The sequence below is a fragment of the Bubalus bubalis genome, chromosome 14, assembly GCF_019923935.1.
Source record: "Bubalus bubalis isolate 160015118507 breed Murrah chromosome 14, NDDB_SH_1, whole genome shotgun sequence".
NCBI lineage: Eukaryota > Metazoa > Chordata > Mammalia > Artiodactyla > Bovidae > Bubalus > Bubalus bubalis.
Window position 1 is genome coordinate 41,440,577 of NC_059170.1, and position 27,401 is coordinate 41,467,977.

The 27,401-nt window shown below is 48.6% G+C and overlaps 1 protein-coding gene across 5 annotated transcripts in view; it reads right to left on the reverse strand.

Moving 5' to 3' along the window:
* Nucleotides 1-27,401, reverse strand: part of SYNDIG1 (synapse differentiation inducing 1) — a 105,524-nt gene that overhangs the window by 33,350 nt on the left and 44,773 nt on the right. For 4 of the 5 annotated variants that reach the window (XM_025264128.3, XM_006041704.4, XM_044927963.2 and 1 more), the window contains exon 2: nt 19,861-20,418. In XM_025264128.3, the coding sequence (XP_025119913.1) occupies nt 19,861-20,340 (480 nt within the window). In that variant the 5' untranslated portion in view covers nt 20,341-20,418. Of the gene's footprint in view, nt 1-19,860; nt 20,419-20,728; nt 21,673-27,401 lie in introns of those variants that run through there. The other variant, XM_025264129.3, reaches the window with a different exon arrangement.

A 27,401-nucleotide genomic window follows, 5' to 3' on the forward strand; every position in this document is an offset into this window, starting at 1 on the left:
CACATGCACACACAGAAACACACACAGTTACACATACAGTTACACACAGACACATACAGATACACACAGACACAAGCACACACACAAACACACATCCAAACAAACACAAACACATGCACACAGTTACATACACAGACACACAAACATACATACAGACATACACAGACACATGTACACACACATCTGAACACACAAAGACACACACAGACACAGACAGACACAGACACACGCACACACACAGACACACACAGTTACACACACAGACACATACAGACACACACAGACACATACACACACACACATCTGAACACACAGAGACACACACAGTTACACACACACACATAGACACACACGCAGACACATACAGACACAGACACATGCACATGCAAACACACACACAGATACATGCACACACACACGAACACATACGCACGGTTACAGACACACAAACACACGCAGACACATACAGATACACACAGACACATGCATACATACACACACACACCCAGACACACATCCAGATGCACACACACACACACACCTCAGGTCCCCAGCACCCCTCCCTTTCCCCTCTGCTGGGCCAGGTTTGCAGAGCTCTTGTCTTTCCTCTGTAGCATCGCCTCCCAAAGAATAAAGGGAAGTGGGGACACCCATCCTCACTCCTGCAGAGGTGGAACCAGCAGCCCCAGGGAGGCGTCACACGTGGCGGGGTCTGGGACTGAGGGCTGTGGGCAGACGCACATGTGCCCCCCTGCAGGGAGGCCAGAACCCTCCATCCGGGATGGGGAGGCCAGGTAGGGTCTCCAGGAACCTCAGCACTGGGCTGGAACTGCCAAACTGCCCCTGATGGGCCTCTGCATGGGGTCTGGGGAAGGGACCCCACAGTCGGCAGGACCTGAGGGCCAAGGAGAGACACAGAGGATGGGGCCGAAGGACAGATCCAGAGAGGATGCGCGTCATGTGACAGGTCAGTCTATGCAGGTGGGAATCCTGGTGCCTGCATGACATCTCTGATTGTGGGTACTTGTTCAGGCTTCGGGCTTTCCTGGAGGTTTTAGGTTTTGTTTTAGTTTACTATGAGTTTAAATATGTGGGCTGGCTGGATTCTCACAGCAGCTCTGGAAATAGCATCTGTGGCTATTTTTCTGGTTATTTCTATTCGGCAAAAGACACCCTGGCCTCTGGGAGGTTACAATGTCCCTAAACAACAGAACTGGCCAGCTGGCCAGGTCACCCTGGACCTCTGTGCTCCCCACTGTCTGAACACCAGTGTCTGGTCATCTGCCAACCCTACTGGCCTCAGTGGCTTCTTGTCTGAAGCTGGGGTGTCTTCTCCACAACTTCTGTCCTGGGATTCTGATGACCACTTCTTGACTGCTCAGTTTCACGGTGGTGATGGGGAGGCTGGCAGCCAGAGGGGTTAGTGGGAAGTCCTCCAATCCAAGAGCAGTGCAGTGCGAGCTGTGACCACAGACCCCAGAGAGATGCCTGGGCCTCGACTCCCCTCTCTGGAAACAGCTTCTGATGACACAACCATGTATAGGGTCACCCCTCAAAATCTTCCCAGAGGTTTATTTAGAGTATAAGGGAGCCACTTCTGTAAACTACAAAGTTGTGGCTACATGTCATCAAAACAGCTAGTCAATTTTGATTTGAATTGATTTTTAAAAACTCAGATAAATTACAGGGCAGACAAAAACAGCCCAGCTCTCTGTACCTTCTCCCTCCTATCAGCGGCAGTGCTGTAGATACAACTGGTCCTGGGCATTGTGCCGTAAGACGGGGGTGGGGGTCTGAGGGGTGACAGGGACACCCACAAACCAAGAAGAGAAAACACACAAATGCCACCACCAAGACACGAGCCACACACAGCAACTGTTTCTGAAAATCCTCTTCACGGGTCATTACATTAGAATATCAGCAAGGCAGGATGCAAGCATCCAAAGGTGTTCACCGTTCATGTGGTTGGAGGAACAGATGTTTCAGGTGGGCAGAGCAGGTCTGGACCCCCTCCCCGTGGCCAGACAGTCCGCCTTCAGCCGTGACCTCCATGCAGAGAGCTGGTTCTCCGCCCCTGAGGTTTCTTCCTTGGGAAGATTTCATAGGATAATCACAGAGCCCAGCTGGACACGTATCAGCCCTGTGAGCGTGGACACGAGGGTGCAAGGGTGCAGGGGGCTGCACCCCTTGTCACTCATCTCTCTCAAGGCCTCACTCCCACAGTAGCTCCCTGGGCCCCCACTGCCCCCTCATCCCCTGGCCTTCTCTGCTGGGGAGAAGCATCTCTGCTGGGGGGAGCATCTCTGCATGGCCTGGGTTGGGAGGCAGAGGCCAGGAGACACTGGGGATCGGGAATTCCTGTGAAGCCTGCATGGTGCTCCCGACAGCACTGCTTCAAAACAGCAAAATCACAGAGGACTCCATGTGGACTTTTCTACACAGTCATGGAAAATGGTGATGTAGGTACTTATTCACTGCCCTGGAAAGACGCTTGTAATAACCAAGGGAAAGAAAGAGGTAGAACGTGGAACAAGTCATATTTCCTCCAAAATGTCAGAAATTAAGCTGCTTCCAGATGAGGGGGCACATCAGTGGTTTTTTTTCTTTCTTTTTGCATTTCTAGTTTTTCCTACAAGAAGCAAGGTTATTGGTGATGAAACTTACAAAGGAGCAGACCTGCTGACAGGTGGGGCTCCCCCGTCCTTCATCCTCACATGGAGCACGTGGGATACGGTCCACCTGGAGACACTGCATCGGGGGCCCAAGGAGCAGCCAGTGGAGCAGATCAGAACTCAGCACAGCACTGGAACTCCTTGAGACGCAGGTCTGACCCACCAGGCCACGGAGGGTTAAGACCGCCACGGTGCCCATGTCTGCACTGACCAGCATGGCACCACTGCCCCACGGGTCTACTATTGCTGTTATTCAGTCACTCAGTTGTGTCTGACTCTTTGCGACCCCATGGACTGAAGCATGCTAGATTTCTCTGTCCTTCACCATCTCCCGGAGCTTGCTCAAACTCATGTCCATCGAGTCGGTGATGCCATCCAACCATCTCATCCTCTGTTGTCCCCTTTTTCCTGACTTCAATCTTTCCCAGCATCAGGGTCTCTTCCAATGAGTCAGATCAGGTGGCCAAAGTATTGGAGTTTCAGCTTCAGCATCAGTCCTTCCAATGAATATTCAGGACTAATTTCCTTTAGGATTGACCAGTTTGATCTCCTTGCAGTCCAAGGGACTCTCAAGAGTTCTCCAGCCCACAGTTCAAAACCATCAATTCTTCAGCACTCAGCCTTCTTTATGATCCAACTCTCACATCCATACATGACTACTGGAAAAACCATAGCTTTGACTAGATGGACCTTTGTTGGCAAAGTGATATCTCTTTGGACGACATTCTGTGTGCCATCTGCTATGGGCCATTTTCTTTGCCTAGTGACTAGTGAACTGCATTCTTTGTCTAAATACTGAGTTTTAGCCATTTGGTTTTGTTTAAATACCATGTCAAGTGCAAACTTAAATTCTCCCCATTTAGCTTTGTTTGTTAAACTGAAGTTCTCTTAAAAACTTCTTGCCTTTTGAAAGGTACTCAGATGTGTGTTTAAATATGTATTTTGAAATGGGTGTAATTTGCTTTACCTACTAGATGTATAAATATAACTTTTGTAAGTAAAAAACAATATGCTCTCTAGGTTTGTCATAGCTTCCTGCCCAGTGTGATTTTCTTCATGTGTGACTTTCTGCACGTAAGAGCTTCATGTAATTGCATAAAGCAATGCTCATCCCTTTTAGATCTTATTCTTCCTCTTTATGTTACACCTGTCAGAGAGATATAATATGTTACCCACTGGGTTCCCTACTCTTTGCAGGTGGAAAGTCCAAGGTAGCTTTGGCACCATGGGTTGGGATTGGTTTGAACTAGGACTTGACTCTCAGAGTCACATGAGTGCAGAGCCAGCATCTGAAATTCCTGGCCTGGGTGCTCTGATGGTCTCGTCTCATCCATGTGGAATGATGTCCATCCTCGCTTGAAGAAAGGAGAAGCCAAACCGCATGAAGATACCGTGTTCTACCTAAACCAGCCATCCTGCCTGTTAGGCTGTGGGGACACAGGCTGGCTGAATGCAAATTGGTGCCACCTTAGGAAGCAGATCTGTTAATGTGCAACACAATTAAATACGTGCTGAATTTTGGCCCAATAATCTCACTTCTAGGTTATTTATCCTAAAGATTCACCTCCGGTAATAGAAAAATACACATGTTCAAGGTTATTCATTGCAGCCTTTTATGTAATTGCAAAATATTGGGAATGACCTAAACGCTCATTCGAAGGACAGTGGTTACATAAACAGTGAGGCGTCCAGCCCATGGGATAAAGAGTGGCTGAAAAAAGAGTGTGTGGTACTGATGTGAGCAGACTGGATTAGACTGAGGATGTTAGTTTCCATCTATCTATAAATAGATCAAAAAAATAAGTATGTCCGTGTACACACGGTTACACAGATGTGTTTATGTATGTATGTGCTGCAAGTTTCTTCCAGCTCAGTCTGTGGAGAGGGCCTGGGACAACACACCACTCCCAGGTGATGAGCAGACCCAGTGCCTAGACATCGGTTTCTAAACACGGTTCTCCAATATGTGGAACCAGGGCACTTTGAAGAAATGACCGATTTCAGGGTCAGGGCTGCCAAATCCAAAACAGAGCTGGGACAGCTTGCTGCACAGGAAATGATGATAAAATGGGTAAGAGATGATGAATTGTGTCAAAAGGACACAGAGCCAACCAGAAGGGGCACCTGCTGTCTAATCTGTAACAAAGAGAATAAACACACCATGAACACTGTAAGGATGGACAGGAACCTATAAACTAACAATCAATGGTCCAGCCTGTATGAAGCAATGAATGTGTAAATAAAAAAATATGGGGGAAGGGAAAACTCTACCCCATGGATGAATGCCCAGCTAATGGATACGGAAGGAGCCATGAGGTTAGGAGCTTATAAAGAATGTTAAAACTAACATAACTAAGTGAACAGCTAGCGCTAAGTGGGGTGCTCCATCCTCACATAGCACCTCCTCACAAGATGCTTATTAATTCCAGAGAAATGCTGCTTGGCTGGGAGACACCTGGCAGATGCCACTTGCAAAAGGGGATGGAATCACCGCTTGTCAGGTGTCCCACAGACATGCCACGCTGGTAACAGGACACATGGAGGCAGATGTCTCCTCGTGGGGGCCCTGCCCACAGCATCATCACCTGAATCCAACCAGCAGGAATCACCAGATGACCCAGAAGGAGGGCTCCCCTGAGAAACAACCGACCTGAACTCTCGAAACATGTCAAGAACATGAAGGTGATGGCAGAAGAACGGTTCCAGATTATAGAGGGCTATGATCAGAGAACAGCCTCAGGGCTCCCTGGTGGCTCAGTGGTGAAGAACCCGCCTGCCAAGGAGGAGACGTGGGTTGGATCCCTGGGTTGGGAAGATGCCCTGGAGAAGGGAATGGCAACACACTCAGTATTCTTGCCTGGAGAATCCCATGGAGAGAGGAGCCAGTCCATGGCATTGCAGAGTCAGACACGACTTAGCAACTAAACAACAACAACAAAAAGAGAAGAGCAAGAAAATGCAAGATTGGGTCCTGAACTGGGTCTGATTGTTTTCCCCTTTTGCTATAAGAACAATATTGAAAGAACTGGAAAAATGTACATAAGGTCTATAGATGAGATGACAGTACTGGAATGACTTTAATTTCCTGACTTTTACAATTGCACTTGTTTTTAGAAAACATACCTCGCCCATTTAGGGGTAAAAGGCCATCTTGTCTGATACTTTCTTGCAAAGAACTCAGGAAAACATATGCACATTGAGAGAACGGTAACGTACCCAACGGTAAACGGTTAAGACCAAAGGAAACCGGGTGACAAGCATATAGGGATTCTTCACACCATTTTTGCAATTCTTCTGTCTGAAATTATTTCGGAAATAAAAAGTCAAAAAATCCCTCACACGTGCCATTTTAGGAGGAAAAAAATTATACTTTAAATTGAATTCTTTCTTTTGGGGATTAGGCATTGCATTCACTTTTCCCTCTTTTTTCATTACACTTTAATGGAAACACTGTGAGAGTTATAGGCGGGAAATGAAAAAAATATTGAATTCACTCTTTTTATGACACATGAATAATTCATTTTACGCTGTGATTTGGCGTTTCATCGTTTGTCCTTTTCGTGTTTCTGCAGAGAAGCCACTTAGTGTCAGTGTCACACACTTGCTCTCTCAGGAGCTCGGAGACGCGTGGGGCCCAAGGCGGCTCTTGGAACAAAGCCCGGCCACCGAGCCGACGGGTGGCTGCACGTCCACCCCCGCGGCCAGTGACAAAGGGCTCCCAGGTGAACCTGGGGGCGGACAGCTCACCTGGGCCTGCGAGGATGACACTACCCTCGACCAAGAGGCGAGGAGGGCGGGCAGGGAGCGGGGGCCCTGGTGGAGCGTTCACCTCCTGGGAACGAGCTATGGGGACATGCATCCATCCAGCCATCCTCACCCGTCTGTCTGCCAGAGAGGGGGGGCGCACACCTCCTGGGAAAGAGCACTGGGGACACAGCACCCTTCCAACCGTCCTCACCCGTCTGCCCACCCACCACAGAGGATCTGCACCCTGAGGAAGTGCAGAAGCTACTCGTGCCTCAGGAGGGGCCAGTGAGAACCACAGGGCCTTCCTCTGAGAGGCCAGCCATCCCCTCCCTCCTGGGCCCCCCACCTGGCCAGGCTCCAGAAGCCTCTCTGGCTGGAGTGGGGGCCACGGCTGTCATGCTCTGGAGCAGGCTGACTGTGGACCTCCTGCCTGTTCAATGCCTCCTTCATCCTCTCGTAGCATCAGGGACTGGCCAAGGATGCCAGCCCCTGTGCAGGGTGAGGTCCTCAGAGCTCCATGCCCCACCTCTGCAGCAACAAGAAAGCCGTCTGTCTAGGAGCAGGGACCCCAGGGCCTGCCTACCTGGTGTACCTCAACCCCTTGCCACTGAGCGTGGCCACTGCCCCACATGTCTGCGTGCACCTGTGGCAGAGCTGGGTTCCCTAGTTTGTAAAATGAGAGCATTTTCTAAACCAAGGGATGCCTCTGTGCAAGATCCCATCACAGTAAACCTATGGCCATTTATCAAGTCACTGGCTGGGCTGTTCAAAGTCATCAGTTACCAGAGGGAGGTTCAAGAGGGAGGGGACATATGTATACTTCCCCAGACCCTGATGCTGGGAAAGACTGAAGGCAGGAGGAGAAGGGGATGACAGCACGAGATGGCTGGATGGCATCACCTACTCAATGGACATGAGTTAGAGTAAGCTCTGGGAAATGGTGAAGGACAGGGAAGCCTGGTGTGCTGCAGTTCACAGGGTTGCAAAGAGTCGGACATGACTGAGTGACTGAAAAACAACAATGGCTGATTCATGTTGATGTTTTGCAGAAACCAACAAAATTCTGTAAAGCTATTATCCTTCAATTAAAAATAAAAAAAAAATCACTCATTTCCCAAGTTTCTTTACTGTTCTGAAATACTTCATTTTATTGAAAGGAATGCATGTATTTAAATTGTATTTTAGTTAGTTTGAAGATTATAGAGTATTAAAATTCATTAAAGATGGCCTTGTACAGTATGTGTATGTATGTATATGAATAAATTATTTCACTCACTGTGTCTGTGTGTGAGGTCACATCTAAAAACTCTTCAACTAAGTCTAGGTCACAGAGATGTATATGTGTATACACACACAAACAGACATACACACACACCCTTTGAAACAATTTCAGACTCACATAAAAGTGTCGAAACTAGAACAGAGTTCCTGTAGGGACTGCAAAGATAGAATGCATCCCCACATCCGTGACCGCACCTCTTACTTAAGCGTGGCCCAGAGCCTAAACTAGGATACAGCTCTGCGCGGGGCAAGACCCCTGACCAGCCCCCTCAGCACCAGGCCCCAAAGGTCACCCAGGCTGCCAGGGGTGTCAGCAGTTCACTCCGTTTTATTCCCGAGTAATTTTCCACGATAAGGAAGTGCCACTGTGTGTCCATCCGTTCGTCCACCGAAGGCTTTTTATTTTCAGTTTTTCATTCTTACTAATAAAGGCTGTGATGCACTCATGCAAGTTTCTGCTTGAACATAGAATTCGTGTCTTTAAATACCAGGAATGGGGTTGCTGGGTCACACGGTGTTTAACTTTGCAGGAAAACGATCAGCTGTCTTCCGGGGAAGCCGACTGGCTTCTGCATCCTCACGGTGCTTGGTAGTCGTCAGTTCCCGGCGGCCTGCCCTGCGACGCTCTGTGCAGGGCTCACTTGTGCTGGCTTTAGTTTGCACTTCTCCCAAGGTGGTGATGTGGACATCTCTGCGTGCTTATTTGCCATTTGTATCTCTTATTTGGGGAGGCATCTGTTCTCTCTTTGATGTGGCAGCTGGCTCCTTCCACACTCTCCTCCAAGTCCCTGGCATCCTTCCCTTAGCTTTTGCCTCCCAAATGCAGACATCCTGCCTGCCAGGTGGACCCCGGGTGTTGTGCGAAGGGACTCAGAGCTGGTGGATTAGAGGTCAGCCTCCTGTCTGACATTCTCCTGTCTGCCAGGAGTCTGACATTCTCACACCTGACCCCCAGCCCATGCTAAGGACAGCAAACGGGACGTGGGAGGTTACGTGGAGGGTGGTGGGCAGTTCCAGCTGGAACAGAGGACAGAGCTGCGAGCCCCTTAGGAACACACTGACCTCCAGTGGACACTATCTGATGCCAGGACCCTGCCCGAGCCACCAGCATCCGCCCAGCAAGGAGCTCACCTGCTTCCTCTGTGAGGCTGCACCAGTTGTTGCTACATTTCTAGAAGACATATGGAGAGGATTCTTAGCTATCCTCAATGCCCCCTGAGGCTAAGTGTGGGCAGCAAGGACTCATGGAAAGAGCCTGGGGAGGAAGTGCCTGGGCAGAGGCAGCGAGTGAGGCCGGTGCCACCCGGACGCCAAAGGCCTGGCAGCACCAGCAGACCTCGGGGAGGGAGGTTCTAGAAGGAGGGGCAGGAGCTCCAGTCTGCCCCACACTGCACAGATCCCTCTGGGTGATCTACTTCTCACCTCATCTCAAGAAGGATCCAGAGCGACCAGGATGATGAGGAGGGTCAAGTGATGCCTTACTGGGAACAGGGTCCTGGGGCAGGGAGCTCAAGGGGTGAGCCTTGTCGCTCTAAGGGTTAATGGCCCTCCTTAGAAGAAGGAGATGGGGTCCTCAGGCATCCTAAGGGGGCATTGGGGGCAGCCCCTCTTTAGCGAGAGAAACCTTCTTGTATCTTCTCCATGAAGTGGCTTAGAAGCTGCCTGGACCACCGAACAGTGATGCTCTCTGCCCTCACTGCTCACAGTGCGGTCCAGGGGCGGCAGCATCGGCCTTGCTGGAAATTGTCAGAAATGTAGATGCCCAGGCCCCACCCTAGACAGCTGGGACCTACCTACACAGAGGCTGCTGGGCTCAAGAGAGGTGTTTGGATGGGGAGTCATGGGGATTCTGTCTTGGGGGTGTCTCTCTTCCATCACATGTCAGGACTGTCCCAAGTTGTCTGCCCTGATACCTACCTCCGGACCAACGTCTACTTCAGCAAATAGGCAGCAACGACAACAATGACAAGCCCACAGTCACTCATTCTGTTCTCTGTCCTCAATTCTCCTGGGTTCTTCAGCTTCCACGAGGCTCTTCATCTTGTTCCAAGATGGACAAACTTCTGCAGGGGACAGCGGCCTGGTGGCCATGCCGAGCTTGTCCACACGCACCTCTGACTCCATCCTCCAGAGGGACCACAAGGCTGTCCCTGGGAGCTTCGATCTTACTCAATCCCATGGACACTCTAAGGATGGGCAGGGGGCTGAGTGGAGTTGGTGGGGCCCCCCTACTCTCTCCTCTTTTCTCTGCAGTCATGGGGAAGGTCTATTAGCTAGAATGACCTTGGGATTTCTCTCTTCTCTAATGAAATGCCAATAACAGTCTTCATGTTCTGCTTTCTCCTATTCCTTGTTTGGAGCCTGTCTCCGTTTTTGTGGTTCACGGGAAACAGTCTGTTCCTGTGTCTCAGCACCAAGCCAATCACTGCCAGGAGGCCCTGGGGCCACCACAGGCCCTGTGGAGCGCTATTCCCGCATCTGCCCCATGGACTTGACTTTGGAGACTTTTTAAAGCATCCCATTAAACAAAGTCCAGGTCACATAAATGCTCACCAGAGGCATAAATGCTCAAGGAGCCTGGGTGCTCACACAGGGAGAGTCTGGCTGCATTTTGATTATAAAAAAAGCTGACACTGACCTGGAGGCCCTCAGACAGAGTCATTTATTCATTGATAGACAGATCAGCACAATGGGTCATCAGGCGCCTACTCAGTGCTGAGTTGGGGATGTATCCAGGAACTTTGCCTCCGGTCCTCACCTTGGAGGCTACACTCGAATCACCCATGGCCTGCTCCGTCCACGGTGTCCATGGGGACCCCACCTGCATCCCCGGTCCTGTGGCCAGGCCGGGTGCCTCTGTGCTTTGAAGCCCATCCCTCCTGGATGCCTCCCATCTAACTCCCCCTGCTGACCGGCTGGTCTTCAGGGCGCATTTCCCAGTAAATCAGGCGCTCGTCAGTCCTCACATCACTGATCGCTTCTGGGAAACTCAACCTAAGGTGGCTCGGCGGTGTCCAGTGTGACAGAAAATAAACAAGCCAAAACATAGAGACTTTGTCAGCAGGGGCATGAACACTGTAACCTGGATGCTGATGAGAAACTAGCTCAGTGAAGGGGAGGAGAGAATATTCTGGGTGCAGGAGGGGCTGCAAAGCCATGTGGGGGGCTGGGAAGTTGAGGGGATCAGGAGTCTGGGGGTTGCGGGAATGAATGAGAGGTGAGGTGACGGGGGAGGGGACTGCTCACAGGACCCTCAAGTGTCGGCACTTTATTTAACTCAGTTTGGGTGATCTGCTGCTTACTGACATTTCAAAAGGGATAAAAGCAAAAGGACTAGAAGAGGAGACTCAGGAATTGGCTAACCTATTGAAACCTAGATCTTCCTCCTATTTCCTAGAAGAAACACAGGAGGAAAATCCACCCAATGCCATGCTGAAACATGTGTAGACTTCACCCAGCCTGGGCCAGCAGAGCACTGGATGGTGTGCTGGAAAGACCACTGTCTTCTGGGATCTGACCTCAAGTTACAGCTGCTCCCCCTTCACAACCTGACCCTCCTCCACCAAGCCTCCCCAAAACACCACTGCTTTCTCTGCTAAATCCTTTTTGAATTTGTATTTCATGGTGTAGACCTCCATGGGCAGCATCTTATGTAAGGTTATTGTTCCAAGCAACATGTTCTGTTTCTAAATATACTTCTCTCCACTCTGAGGAGTGTCCTCCAACTTCTCAGGTTCTACCTGTTTGAGGAGGACACTGGCCATCCCCCAGACCCCCTGGTGGTTCTCACTTTTCCAGGCTTGGGGTTTCTGATGACTCGTCTGCTCAGCACCACTGCAAGCAGGCGGATGTTTTGCTGACAGATATCAGGTGGATATTTATGGGCACCTTGGGTGAACCATGCAAAGGGGACATTTTCCTATGTTTTCCTACCTACACGCCATCAGCAGCATGCACCTGTTGCTGTGTGGATTTTTTTTTTTTTAACTGAACAGAGGCTGTTTTCCTAACTCAGTTTCGCATTTCTCTGGTGACAGGGGCATAATATGTGGTGTGGTTTTCATTATCAAGGAGAAAAGATCCTTCCTTCCGGGACCCTCAGCTGACATCCAGGACAGCCAAGGTGGGACCATCCCAACTCCGAATGGGGACAGCACCCTCCCTGGAGACCAGCCAGACAGGAACCCTCAGCACTTTGCACAGTGAGGCTTCTCTCTTGCCTTCTCTATGTCTGTTTCCTCCTGGTGAGTATGAGCACCACGGACCCAATGCCTGGGACCACAAGGACAACATGCAGGCTCTTTGTCCATAAGGATGGAGTCTCTCGAACCTGCTAATAGTCTGAATGATCTGATGATCCTTGCACTGGCCAAATGCCTCTTCTTATAGAAATCTAGCATAACTCCAGCACATGAGGGCCAGCCACCTGCCCTATTTCCCCTGTGTTGGTTTCTTTTTGCATCTCAGAATTCATAGTATGTCTGTGAACAACCATCTGCATGTTAGCCCTGTGAGCTTTTCCTTATCTTTTTAGGAAATGCTGTGAAATGGCTTGCCAAGGGAAAAAAAAAAAATATTGGCAATTGTGAAGCTGGGCTCATGCTTGATTTCTCTGGTTATTCTCCCATTGTTCCGCAGAAGCACGGTGGACAAACAGCTGAACAGACCATGATATAGGGGTGATGCTTCACATCATTCCCTTAAAAAGGGCATTGTCAGACTTCCCTGGTGGTCCAGGTTTAAGACTCTGAGCTTCCACTGCAGGAGGCATGGGTTTGATCTCTGGGAAGTTCTGCATGCCTCACAATCCAGCCAAAAAAGGGCGGGGCACGCTATCACCAAAACTTTAAATTCAAAGGATGCGCTTCTTCTAACATGATTGACTGCTTATGATCACTTTCCTCTTCTGATAACATTATACTGTAGTAAGTGGAAGATGAGGTTTTTATCAACATGGGCCAAGGTTAAATGGCCTCCCCAGGGCTCCAGGCTGTGACGAGTGTTTTCTGCATGCATGGTGGTCACTGAACATGGGTGTTAGGGGCACGCATTGAGGAGAGACGTTTCATGAAGCATTGAGCAAATCTGTCTCTCAGGGACCCCAAAGGATGCTCTTGGTACTGGGTTTTGTTACATGAATATTGCTTAAAATAGGTGGACCTTTGGTTAAGCTTGGAGAAATTTTATTAAACTCCAATGTGGTTTAGAATCAAATTTTACTGGTGTTTGTTCAAACTGAGTATGAAAGAGATTCACCAAAGTCATGGACTCTCCTTTCACTGTCATTCAAATCACATATATTGTGTTAGTGTTTGACTCACAGCTATCTGTAATCTTATGAAAGCTGATTTCATTAGAATTGTTTAGTCACTAAGTCGTGTCTGACTCTTTGCGACCACATGGACTGCAGCACACCAGGTTTCCCTGTCTTCACCATATCCCGGGATTTGCTCAAATGCATGTCCATTGAATTGGTGATGCCATCTAACCATCTCATCCTCTGTCACCCTCTTCTCCACCTGCCTTCAATTTTTCCCAGCATCAGGGTCTTTTCCAATAGGCTGGCTCTTTGCATCAAGTAGCCAAAATTTTGGAGTTTCACCTTCAGCATCAGTCCTTCCAATGAATATTCATGGTTGATTTCCTTTAGGATTGACTGGTTTGATCTTGCTGTCCAAGGGATCCTCAGGAATCTTATTGAACACCACAATTAGAAAGCATCACTTTTTTGGTGCTCAGGTGTCTTTGTCATCCAACTCTCATATTCATAAGTGACTACTGGAAAAACTGTAGCTTTGACTATATGGACCTTTGTCAGCAAAGTCATGTCTTTGCTTTTTAACATGCTAAGTTTGTCACAGCTTTCCTTCCAATGAGCTAGTGTCTTTTAATTTCATGGCTGCAGTCACCATCCACAGTGATTTTGGAGCCCAAGAAAGTAAAATTTGTCTCTGCTACTTTTTCCCCTTCTATTTTCCAGGAAGTGATGGGACTGGATGCTATTATCTTAGTTTTTTGAATGTTGAGTTTTAAGCCAGTTTTTCACTCCCTTGTTTCACCTTCATCAAGAGGTTCTTTAGTTCTTCTTCACTTTCTGCCATTAGAGTGGTATCATCTGCATATCTGAAGTTGTTGATATTACTCCTGGCAATCTTAGAATAGCTGTAGTCTTTTTAAAAAATTTTTATTTGGCTGATCTAGGTCTTAATTGCAGCATGTGGGATCTTTGAACTTCGATGCGGCATGCGGGATCTAATTCCCTGACCAGGAATGAAACCCAGGCCCCCTGCATTGCGAGTGTGAAGCCTTAGTCACTGGACCACCAGGGAAGTCCCAGAATAACTGTAGTCTTATAATGATGAAACATTCTCCTTTTGTCAAAACAGATAAACAGTTTTCTCCCAACTGTGATTCTGAGCAGGGGCTCAGAAGCCATGGATGAGAGATCTGATCAGTGTGAGCTTGAAAAAGTAAAAAGGTTTTATTTCCTTGGCATACAAATTCAATCTGATGCCCCAATCCTTCTGCTTATCGTAAAGTATTTCAGAGGAACATGATGAACGATCCCCTTGTGTTCTTATGACAGATGGATTTATTATCTCAGAGATTCTCCCCTCATCAAACGGCTATAATTACACACTCCAGTGCCTTTTACTGGCAAATGTAAGATGAGAATATAAAGATATTGATTTTTACTTTTTAAGAAACATGCTGAGTCCCACATTTAAATGAGAGTTTCCCTTGACACAGAAAATGAAAACGGTAAATGGCACACTACTATTCCGATCATGCTTACATTGCACATGATATTTTTGAATTCGTCTTTGGAAATTGTCTGTATGTAGGATGCCCTCAAAATATTTATTCCATAAAGGTAAATTTAATTTCCAGATAGGAAGTTATTCACATAGGCCTGTTTACAGAAAGAGGAGTTTGCTGCAGGTTGGATAGCACTAGATCAGATGTGACTATAAGGAGAGTTAAGACAGATCTCCTGATCATTTTGAATGATTTTCAGATCATTCATCTAAGGGTGAATGATCTGCATTTAGAGCCATATGAAACTGGGATGTCCAAATTTATTTTTTTTATTTACGGAAAGATTGAAGGCAGATGGAAAAGGGGACGACAGAGGATGAGATGGCTGGATGGCATCACTGACTCAATGGACATGAGTTTGAGTGAACTCTAGGAGTTGGTGATGGACAAGGAGGCCTGGCGTCCTGCAGTCCATGGGGTTGCAAAGAGTCGGACACAACTGAGTGACTGAACTGAACTGAACATACTGTCTCAAGGGAAGAAAATGAGTAATTAAATTTCCTAATGCTTTAAGTGGATACATGTCAGATTATTTAAAGATAATTAACTTGATTAATATTCTTAACCTAAGCACAAGCCATCTGTGGACATATTCTTTGTCCACATCTAGTGCCTGCTGGAAAATGCACGCAGCACTTCAGATAATATCCTGTATTATCATATTTTCTGATATGACAGAGCCAGGAGGCAGGCAAATCCTGTCCCTGAGAAATGACTGAAGAGAATTTTCAAAACAGCCTTCTTGGAGGGCTCAGCAATGACCCCGGGTCAGTGATAAATGGAGGGGTGTTTGCTTACAACCACTGCTGAATCCTGAGCCAGAGTAGTGTGAGTCTGTAAATGTATGCAAGACAGCAAAGGAGACACAGATATAAAGAACATGGACTCTGGGAGAAGGCAAGGGTGAGATGATTTGAGAGAATAGCATTGAAACATGTATATTACCATATATGAAATAGATGACCAGTCCAAGTTCGATACACGAAACAGGGCACTCAAAGCCGGTGCACTGGGACAACCCTGAGGGATGGGATGGGGAGGGGGGTTGGAGGAGGGTTTGGGATGGGGGACACATGTACTCCCATGGCTGATTCATGTCAACGTATGGCTAAAACCACTACAATATTGTAAAGTAATTAGCCTCCAATTAAAATAAATAATTTAAAAAAGAATATTATATACAAAATCATGGAGTACAAAAAAAAAAAAGAATAGTGTGAGTCTGGTTGATCTTGCCCTGAGCTCATCCAGACCCATCACCCGCTTGGCCATGAAGTATTTCTGCTAGGGAGGGGCTCCTCTTGGAGACCAGATTCTCTGCTGCTAGATGGAGCTGAGTTGACTGGGGAGCACAGGGTGGAAGCTCCATTCCCAGCCACAAATGGGAAACCTTGCAGTTCTCCCAGCTTATGGCTCTAATCTGTTTGGGCCAAGTGGCAGAAAGCTGGATGACCCAGGAATTTAACAAGGAGCTCCTGGAAGGGAGAGGACCACAGTGCCTGGGAAGCTCTCCTCACATCCTAGTTTGAACTAAACAGGAAATGAAAACACAACATATCACAGTTTATAGGAGGCAGTTGAAATAGTGTTTGAAAGTTATAGCTTTAAATACATATATTATACAGGAAGTAAAATCTCAAAGTGATAACTAAGCTCCAGCTTAAAGAAGTTAGATAAAGAAGAGCAAATTTAGACTATAGAAAACAGAGGGGAAAATATCATAAATATCTGAGTGAAAATCACTGAAATGGAAAACTGAAATGAAGGACAAATCAGTGGAACCAGATGACAGATATTTGAAAAGATCATCAGAATTTATAAACCTTTGGCTAGGCTGAGCAAGGAAAAAATGGAAAAATCACCAAATTAGGCAGGAAAAAGAGGAAACATCACCAACTGTGCAGAAAGCAAGAAGATTTACGTGCACTATTATGGACAACCTTATACTGACAAGTTAGGTAACTAAGATAAAAGGGGAAAATCCCTAGAGTGGCACAAATTACTAAAGCTGAGTCAATATGAAAGGAAAACCTAAAGATTTTCTTTCAAATCATAAGGAAATGAGGTCTGATCAGTAGTAAAAAAAAAAAAAAAAAAAAAAATCTTCCCACAAAGAAGAGCCTGGGCCCAGGTGGCTTCACTGTGAATGACTATCTGAGAAGAAAAAGTCCCAGCGCAGAGCAGCATCTTTCAGACAGAAGAAGAAGGAACACTTCCCAACTCATCCTTTGTGGCCAGTGTCACCCTGAGACCAAAACCAGAGAAAGACACAAGAAAAGAAAGCTGCAGTTGTCAAGGACCAAGGGTCCTCATGGACACAGAAATAAAAATCCTTACCAAGTTGTTAGCATGTTGAATCCAGCAATATTTAAAGAGGCGCAAACACCATGGCCAATTTATCCCCAAATGTAAAGGATAGCTTAGTATATGAAAGGATAGTTCAACATGTGAAAATCAATTAATGTAATAGGTCATATCAATAGGATAAAGACAACCCCCCAACACACATGATGATCTAAATGGACATCTGGCAAAGTTAAACACCTGTTTTTTATATTAAAAAACTCTGTTCAACCACATCTTGACAAAGGCCACTTTCTATATCTGATAAAGAGCCTGAAGAGCTTGCTCATTCATTTGAGAGTCTGAGCACTGCCCCTGAACCAGGAGTGAAGGGAGGACCCCCATTCACCACCTCTGTCATCACTGTGTGTGAGGGTCCAGCCCGGGGCAGCCGGGCAAACCAACCAAACTGCATCCTGCTTCCTCGCTCCACCCCAGTTCAGCCTCTCCCAGCCTCACGGGACATCAGATTGTGTTTAAAACACTGCCTGCTTTTTTTCTGAGAGATTTCTGTTTCCTCTGGGTCCCCTCTTCTATTTTTGTTGTTCTTTCTCATTCTCACTTTGGGGTTCTCGGCCAGCGTTTGTGCGTCCTCCCAGCTCTTCTCCTGTGTGTGAAGAAGCCTCTGCAGGTGCTACCTGTAGTGTGAAATCCTATCTCTCCCAACAGGTTTCCGGGACTTGTGGTTTTTCACGGGAGAGAGGTCCAGCTGAGGGCTCAGACGTGAGGAGGTGGCTGTATCCAAAACAGCCGTTTGGGGACCACACAGCATCGCCGTCAGGACACAGGCGTCTGGAGCCAGCAGAGGCACCTGGGAGCCCTCCAAGCTTCTGCCTCCCACATGCAGGGACAGAGCCTGCCGCCTTCAGGCTCTGGGGTCAGACGCGATGGTGAGAGGAGGGAGGGAAGATGCTCCAAAAATGTGCATCTTCTTCTCCTTTGCTCTTGCGTCACTGGTTCCCAGTGATGACATTCCACAGGCTCTCTGATGGATGCACAGACTTGGCTTTGTCACAAAGGGGCAGCAATCAGCCTTTCAACACGTGGCGAGGCCCTCCAGTCCTGACCTGCAGCCACTTCTTTTCACAGCTTTAAACCCGAATTTGACATTTTGCAGAACTGCTTTATTAGGTGTGCCTGAGTCTCTCAGTTTAAATTTGTCTGTGTGACAAGGAAATGTGATTTCCAGCAGTTGGGGTCCTGGAGATGAGGTTTAGCTGTTGTGTCTGGGAACCAGGAGGAGGCCCCAGGGCTGCAGGGCCCCAGCCTGGTGATCATGCACCTGGAGAATCCCCAGGGCCCCCACAGTAGCCTGCTTGGCCACCTCCATCCTTGTGCGCCTCCAGAACCCCCAGGACGACTCTCTGCTGTGAAACAGTGCAGGGCAGATGCTGTGGCTGAGGCCCCTCTGCGAGATGCTTATAATCAGCTACAGATCTGCTTGCTAACACCACCAACCCCAGACCCCAGAGGACGCAGCCACACGAGCTTCAGCAGATGCGTGCCTGGCAAGCAGACCTATCTGCACTAGGACCGCTCTGCTGCAAGTGCAGGACGAGCCCGATCAAGCAGGAGATGAGAGCAGAGGGGAAGATCCTGTGACAGACCCTGCTCCTACCTGGGCAAAGCTCTCTGCAAACTGCAATTTCCTGGAAACAGAATCGCTCTGCTGTAGACCGAGTGATGCTATGGCACTCCCCAAGGATGCAAAACCACGTTTTCTCTCTTGTCCGAAGTATAGCTGCTTTCTGGGAAGAGCCTCAGGTCAGTGTGGACCGAGTTTTTTGTTCCATTCAGTTTGATGATTAAAGAGTGATGGTGAGCAGTCTGCACCCTTTCTCGCTGGGGGCTGCTGCCGTCCTGGCCCCCAGTTGAGATGTTCCTGTCACGTCACCCTGAGCAGCCCCTTGCACACCAACTTTGGTCTTGGCCACATGACTTGTTTGGGATGGTCAGATGTAACGTATGCTCCACACACAGGCTTGGAGAGCTCTGGCTTGCTGGACTCATGTGGCCGCCACATGATGACAGGTGTGTGGTCCTGTCTCCGGGGCCAGTGGCCAGCCGGCATTCTCAGGCTCAGACCAGTAGGGGAACCTGGCAAGCCCAGTGGGGCAGCCTTCTTCCAGCAATCCCTACAGCCATGAAATGACTGCCCCCCAGCCTCGGTGCTGGTCTCCTGGGCTCAGACCCCTGTGGTGTTGCCCTCACCCCACCATGGGGGCAACAGTGCGGCACACCATGGCCAACATGCATGTTTCTAAGAGTGGGATCTGACGCCCGTGCCCGCCCTACGGGAGACGGGACTCTACAGTAATTCAGCTTGTCTGCCCCTTATGCTATTAATTTCAACTATTTCTTCCAGCCGGTTTTAGGTTTCAGCTGTTCCAACAATCCTTAGTAAACACTCCAGAATGTCAAATTAAGGAAACCACATGTGGCAGCCAAAACATCCCCAATTGTCCCCAAGTGTGCACTTCCAGGCTCTTGAGGAACCTCCTTCCCCTGGGGGCTCTGGTCAGTGGCCACTGTTCCCTGGGTCAGGAAGAGTCCCTGGATGAGGGCATGGCAACCCACTCCAGTATTCTTTCCCGGAGAATCCCTTGGACAGAGGAGCTTACCATCCATAGAATTGTACACAACTAAGCCACTTAGCACAGCACAGCACTCTCCCCTGTGGCCGGGCAGTCAGCAGAAACCCCCATCCCCCTGAGCTGCCAGCACGGTCAACCCTTAAATGTGTCTTAGTCCTATCCTGATGGCTTTGACCTGTGTCCCCTAAGCAGAATCCCCGCTGAAGCCCTAGGTCCCAGACCTCACCTCCTTCTCCATCCCTGTATCTCTTACACAGATTCTGAGTGAAGGGCACCCAGGAGGCTGCGGTTTCCTAGCATTTTTTCTCACTGGCTTCATGTCCTGACTTGCGCCTGCCTGGCTCTCGTCCCCCCAGAGCCCCACATCCCACTCCCGATTGCTCGTGACAAACATATGCTCTGACCTCCAGCTCCTGGAACTCCTCCTCCTCCTCCACGTCATAGGATAGCGTGTGGATCTTGATGTCTTCAGGCGAGAGGTCAATGAACTTGCCGTCGGGGTACTCCAGGCTCTCCTTGGTGGGTGAGCGGTCCTCGATGAAGGTGGTCTCACAGCAATCAGCTGCCACGCCATCCCCCCAGGGGCGCAGCACACTCTCCGAGTATAGGATGAGGTTGGGTCGGTAGCGGGACTCCACTGACTGCTGGAGCGTGCTGGGGTCCAACAGCTGTTGGAGTGGTTCATTCCTGGTGCCGTCTGGGCTGGCCGATGCCACGCTGCCCACCACTCGGCAGCTCTGGTACTGGGGAGCGGGGTACACGGACACCAGACCATCCCGGCTCTCGGCCACCAGGCTCCTTGTGTTGATGAGGCCATTCCTCTTGCCGGCCTCGCCGAGCTTGTCACGCACCAGCCCGCTCTTCTGCTGTACGACTCCAGCCATGGTGCTGTCCTCCCGGCTGGTCGTCGGGCTGGCGGGCTGGACTCGAGGGTCACACTTGCCTCACAGGGCCCATTTCTCCTGGAGGAGGAAGAAACAGAGATGAGACAAGGAAATCACACCTGAAAAGCTCATCAGTCAGACTCTGGTTGTCCCAGTGTGTCCTGGTCACTGGGGTGAACAGTCACTGATCTGAGCCCATTTACCCTGATGGTTTAGACAGGCTCGGTGGGGACAGTGGCCAGAGGGAGGCAGAGATAGACCCTGAACATCTTTGGACAGACTCTGCTTCCCAATGAAGGAGGCTGTGCAGGAATTAGGACCACTGTCACCCCAGAGAACCCCAGGATTTCAGCTGACTTCTGAAATCCACAGGCAAGCCCACCCATACCAGCCTCGACCACGGGGCAAGTGGGGCCATTCATTGAACTCTCCCAGGCTCCTCATCCCAGCAGAAAAACTCGCACCAAGGAAGCGAGGGTTGACTTACAAAGATCTTGTGACTTAGTACTGATGGAACAAAGGAATAAAGGATTATTTTGGCTTTTGATCTTTTCAAATAGATTTTCAACAAGTAACCAACCTACAACCTCTTGTGAATGAAATTTTGACTAGAGGGATTTAAAAGCTTTATATACTAATAAATTCAAACTTTTTGAGTAATGTATTTTTATCTTTATATTTTCAGATGTTTTGTCTAGTATATCTTAAATATTGATCTATTTTATCTTTTCTTTTTTCTGAAGAACTAAGTTGCTTTTGCTTATAACTTATCATAAAATGCCTTTGTATGATGAAAACAAAAAATAAAAATGCCCCACACAGATTTAGAAGTGATAAGAAGACCTACATGTTAGTGCTGTACATGGACTAAGCTCCCCAGCTGAGAAAATCTTACATGCACATTTTAGTATGTTCTACACACATGTTAGAATTAGTCTGACATTCACACTAACCTTCAGCAGGGTCCCAGGAAGTGGACTAAAAATTTTCCTGCCTCAAGTGTGCTTGGCTTAGAGAAACACCTGTGTACCTGGGATACAATTAAGCATTCTTCTAAACTATTTCCCCCTAGTTCCTTTCTAGAGTTTCAAATGTTAAGAAGAAGACACCAAAGTTTACAATTTTGGGGAGACTGCTTTTCCTCTTTGCAAGTTAATAACTATTATGTAGCAACATTCCATCTTGAGGCTTTTTGCCGTTCTGGCTTTCTAGGAGATTTAAGAATTGTGTTACATTATAACTGCTTTGTTTGGAGGTAGCTACAGGAATCTAAGGTGGCACTAGTGGTAAAGAACCTGCCTGCCAATGCAGGAAACATAAGAGACTCGGGTTCAATCCCTGGGTCGGGAAGATCCCCTGGAGAAGGGAATGGCAACCCGCTCCAGTATTCTTGCCTGGAGAATCCCATGGACAGAGGAGCCTGAGGGGCTACAGTCCATAGGGTCACAAGGAGTCCGATACAACTGAAGTGACTGAGCATGTACACACACAGGAATCTAAAATTTCACACCGAGCAGAGGAGAGAAAGAAGACATCCTTGCGATTAATGGGAAAATAGCAGTTTAATCACGTCGACAGAGACTGGTCGAGGGCAGGGTATGCACTGAGAGGGGTGGGTGTCACCAGCTTGACACCGTGACGCATGTAAAAGAGGTCAGAACACAGTGCCAGCTCTGCTCCTGGGCCTCTAAGCCCTCAGCCCCGGGGCCCGGAACAACCAAGAGCCAAAACCAGGAATCCCGAGCGCCTGTGAAGCACATCCCGCGTGTGAGCGTCACCTCCACACCTGGTCACCTTCCCAGCTCCTCCAGGTGTTTCTGGTCCAAACATCCAGCCTCTCTGATCTTCATCCTTCCACAGAGAAGCTGATGGGCCCCTTGTGCAGGGCTGGATGTACCACCAAGCCCAGAAAAACCTTCCTGAAGCTCAGATCCGCTTCTCAGACTCAGCTCCTTCTGCCAGGATCTGCAGTGAGTATCTTACAAATGACCTGTGGTTGCATTTGTTTAAATTCCTCTTCTTGGATGGAGTCCCTTGTTCCAGCCCAGCCAGTGTGACCCTCCCTTTTCTGGTGCGCTCCTGGCTCTGGGCTCCAGTTTCTCCTACAGCTCCTGGTTTATCCTTCTCTGCCAACGTGACAGCTACTCAACATCGCCGCCTCAGCCCTGCCCTGCCGAGTCTGAAACACAAGGACCAGTTTCCTCCCTGTTCTCACCCTGGTATACAGCCGGTGTTCAGTGAATGTCTGTCAAGAGTAACAGTCTGAAGGGTTACAGGATTGGACTAACGCTACTTAGCGATCTCCTTGCCTTGCACCAATCCTGAAATCGGTTGAAATTGTGGCATTTGAAGGCAGGCACAGCTTACATCTCCACCACCCAGAGTTGACTGAGAACCTGCAGCGTTAGCACCTCCTGGGATTCGGTCAGGAAGGTGGAGTCTTGACCACCTGGAGCTACCGATTCAGATCCAAACAAACACCACCACAAGGGCTATTTTGCACTTTTTAGGGAATGCTCTCTAGGGAATTGCTGGGAGGAATATCAAGAACCTCAGATATGTGGATAATACCACTCTAATGGCAGAAAGCAAAGAGAACTAAAGAACCTCTTGATGAGGGTAAAGGAAGAGACTGATCTAAAATTAAATATTAAAAAAACCTAAGATCATGGCAAATGGGGGGCGGGGTAGGTGGAAGCAGTGACAGATTTCCTCTTCTTGGGCTCTAAAATCACTGTGGATGGTGACTGCAGCCATGAAATCAGAAACTGATTGCTTCCTGGCAGGAAAGTGATGACAAACCTAGACAGTGTGTTAAAAAGCAAAGAAAAAAAGAAAAGATGCTCCAGCCAAGAAGAGAAACAGGTGGGATTTGAACCAGGTACGTCTGACTCCAAAGTGTACCATCTCCTCGCTCAGCTGGAGTGACACCCACGTGGGGAAAGCTGGGGAAGCTTGTTGGACTTCGGACCTCACCGTCAGCCCTCACAGCTGAGCGGTGCGTGCTGTTTCAGGAAGATCCCAGTTCTGTTGTTCTCTCGTTTTAGTTAGTAATTTCATTCATTAAAAAATAACAACATTATTGGGATATAATCTAGAGACACAGGTTTGATCCCTGGGTCTGGAAGATCCCTGGGTCAGGAAGACCCCCTGGAGAAGGAAATGGCAACCTGCCCCAGTATTCTTGGTGGGAAAATCCCACGGACAGAGGAGCCCATGGGGTTGCAGAGAGTTGGACATGACCCAGTGCACATGTACCAACATCATAATGTTCACCTGACTTCTACTTTTTTATTTTTAAAACGAATTTTTAAATATTAATTTATTTATTCGGCCGCACGAGGTCTTAGTTGCAGCCCGAGGGATCTTGGCTGTGTCTTGCGGGCTCTTCCGTCGCAGTACACGGACTCTCTAGTTGTCGTGCGCAGGCTCCGGGGTGTGGGCTCAGTAGTTTGGCACATGGGCGTAGTTGCTCTGCAGCTTGTGGAATCCCAGTTCCCTGACCAGAGATCGAACCCACACCCCCTGCATTGCAAGGTGGATTCCTAACCCCTGTGGAAGGCCCCGCCTGACTTTTAAAGTGTACAGTTCCCACAGTTGTAGCATACTCACAGCACTGTGCAGTCTTTCTCCCATCCAATTCCAGAATATTTCCATCACTTGTTACACAGCAAGCACCGCCCTCTCACCCGGCCCCTGGCAGCTGCCAGTCTGCCTGCCTGCCACGTGTATGGGTTTGATTACTCTGGATGTTCCACATGAAAAGAATCATGCGTGTGGTCTCTGCGCAGGGCTTCTCTCACTGAGTGTCATGTGTGCAGGGTGCACGGTGCGTCCGTGTCAGCGCTTTGTTCCTCCTTGCCGAGGGGTCATCCGCTGCACGGCATTTTGTTGGAGGGAGCGGTTTTTCTCCTTGAGATCCTATGTAATACTGGATTAATTACGACTGCACCTCTCCTCTTGAGTTGTTAATACAATAGAGCTTTCTTTTTCTGGCAAATGCGCAGTCAGAATGGAGTTGACTGCGTTAGTCACTCAGTCGTGTCTGACTCTTTGTGACCCCATGGACTGTAGCCAGCCAGGTTCCTCTGTCCATGGGGTTTTCCAGGCAGGAATACTGGAGTGGGTTGCCATTTCCTCCTCCAGCGGATCTTCCCGACCCAGGGATCGAACCTGGGTTACATGCACTGCAGGCAGATTCTTGACCGTTTGAACCACAGGGGAAACCAAGTCAGAATGGAAATGTCTTCAAAACAGAACAAAGCAAAATGAACTCTCAGTCTGCGCCTCTGGAGTGCAGGAAAGGCATTTCACGTACAGCCCCAGAACATGGAGTGACAGATGCCCTAGGAGTGTGGAGAGCAGAGGCAGGGTCTCCCCCATCTCAGCTGGACCAGAGAAAGCCCGTGGACAGACAGGCCATGTGACCTGCTGACAGAGGGCACACCGTGGGCTGAGCCTGCCTCCTCATTGGACAGAAAGCTCCGACCCCAACGCAGCAGGGGTTTCAGAACAAGGCGGCCCGGACTGCGACCCCAGCCTCCATCTCCCTCACCAGAAACAGGGTCTGAGCGATGCTGAGCTCTGTCTGCATCTGGCCCCACCACACACGCACACCACCAGGACCCTTTATTATGAATATGGCAGAATTATACATGGACCTCTCTGTGGAGAAACTGGGATTACATATTCCAGGGTGTGTTTCTCTCAACCTTGTTTCCAATATTTCATAAATGTTTTGCTCTGAGGACGTAACTCAGAAAAAAAAAAATCTAAAGAAAGTTTTGGGAGCCAGAGTTGTAAGTGTGATAATTTCCAGAGGTGAGCAATGAAGTAAACACAAGTGAAGAACTACACCGTCTTCCTATGAGTTGTCTTTTTCTCTGAGCCTGTACACAATTCTAGATTTTGAAAAAAAATCTATCTCCCCACCTCCTCTCACTCACTCCCCCATCCCCTGGAAGACAGGAGCATCTGCACTGTTAACGTGTGTCTACTGGGGGAGGAAGGAATTTCGTAGAGTAGTACTTGATGTCTGTGCCTCTGTGGTTGATTAAGACCCTTATCTGTGCCAGATTTTGTGCAGCAAGAGTCACATTTAACACGTAAAACTACCTTTAGAGCAGCATCTTTGAATCAAAGGAGAACAGAGCAAACTAACTAGGCAGTCGATGGGGAAAACAAAACTAATTAGCAGATTCATTTAGCTTGACGCTTGGGCCCTGTGACAGGCCTGGACTGCTCCTCACTCAATCTGCCCTCACACGGCTCAATCAGCAAAGTGTTAGGAGGGCACCAGGTGCGGGGTCTTCCCTAAACCCCAACACTGTCAGACGCCTCTTGTATCAACAGTAATACTTCCCTCCTGCTAAGCAAATAATAGATGCATTCTCACCAATATGCCCAAGTGTCGAGAGAAGAGATCTGCTTGCAAATCCTCATTAAAACAATTAAAATCTGCCTTTAGCATAAACATACAGAAAAGCCTGTGATTTGGCAGTGGAGAAAGTTAATGAAGCATTAGAACCAGATCGGTTATTGTTATTTAACGTTTAAATGGCACATTACGATTGCAAAATGCTGCATCACCCAACTCATCACTTCTGGTGGCTGGGGACTTTCTGCTCACACAGCTGATTCAGACTCCTGTGGGGAGCCAGGCTCTGTCACAGCACCTCTGGGAAGAGCACAGGAATCTGAGCCTGATTCATGACTCTGGAGAAGAAATGCTGTGATATCAGAAGTGTGTAAACCTGTGTATCAAGGACTCTGCTGTCTGTGAAAGTTGTGCTAACTTCCTTTAGCTCTGTGGGTCTCTATCTCAGTCTTAAGGAAGATGTTGTGGGAAGAGTCTTCCTTTCCAATAGTACCATCATGTCTACCTTTACCACCTCTAGCTTTTAATCACCACCATCTCCACCATCACCATTAATACCATCATTAACATCACCCTCACCACTATCATCACCAGCTCCACCATCACCATCATCACCATCACCACCATCTCCACCATCATCACCATCATCACCACCACCACCATCACCACCATCTCCACCATCATCACCATCACCACCATCATCACCATCATCACCATCACCACCATCTCCACCATCATCACCATCATCACCACCACCACAATCACCACCATCTCCACCATCATCACCATCACCACCATCACCACCATCATCACCATCACCACCATCTCCACCATCATCACCATCATCACCATCACCACCATCATCACCATCATCACCACCACCACCATCACCACCATTTCCACCATCTCCACCATCATCACCATCACCACCATCACCACCATCATCACCATCATTACCATCACCACCATCACCACCATCTCCACCATCATCACCATCATCACCATCATCACCATCACCACCATCACCACCATCTCCACCATCATTACCATCATCACCATCACCACCATCTCCACCATCATCACCACCACCACCATCACCACCATCTCCACCATCACCACCATCACCACCATCTCCACCATCATCACCACCACCACCATCACCACCATCTCCACCATCTCCACCATCATCACCACCACCATCATCATCACCATCTCCACCATCTCCACCATCATCACCATCATCACCATCACCACCACCACCATCATCACCATCACCACCATCTCCACCATCATCACCACCACCATCATCATCACCATCACCACCATCACTACCACCACCACCATCATCACCATCACCACCATCTCCACCATCATCACCACCACCATCTCCACCATCTCCACCATCTCCACCATCACCACCATCACCACCATCATCACCATCATCACCACCACCATCACCACCATCTCCACCATCATCACCACCACCATCATCATCACCATCTCCACCATCTCCACCATCATCACCATCATCACCATCACCACCATAACCACCATCACCACCATCATCACCATCACCACCATCACCACCATCTCCACCATCATCACCATCATCACCACCACCACCATCACCACCATCTCCACCATCATCACCACCACCACCGTCATCACCATCACCACCATCATC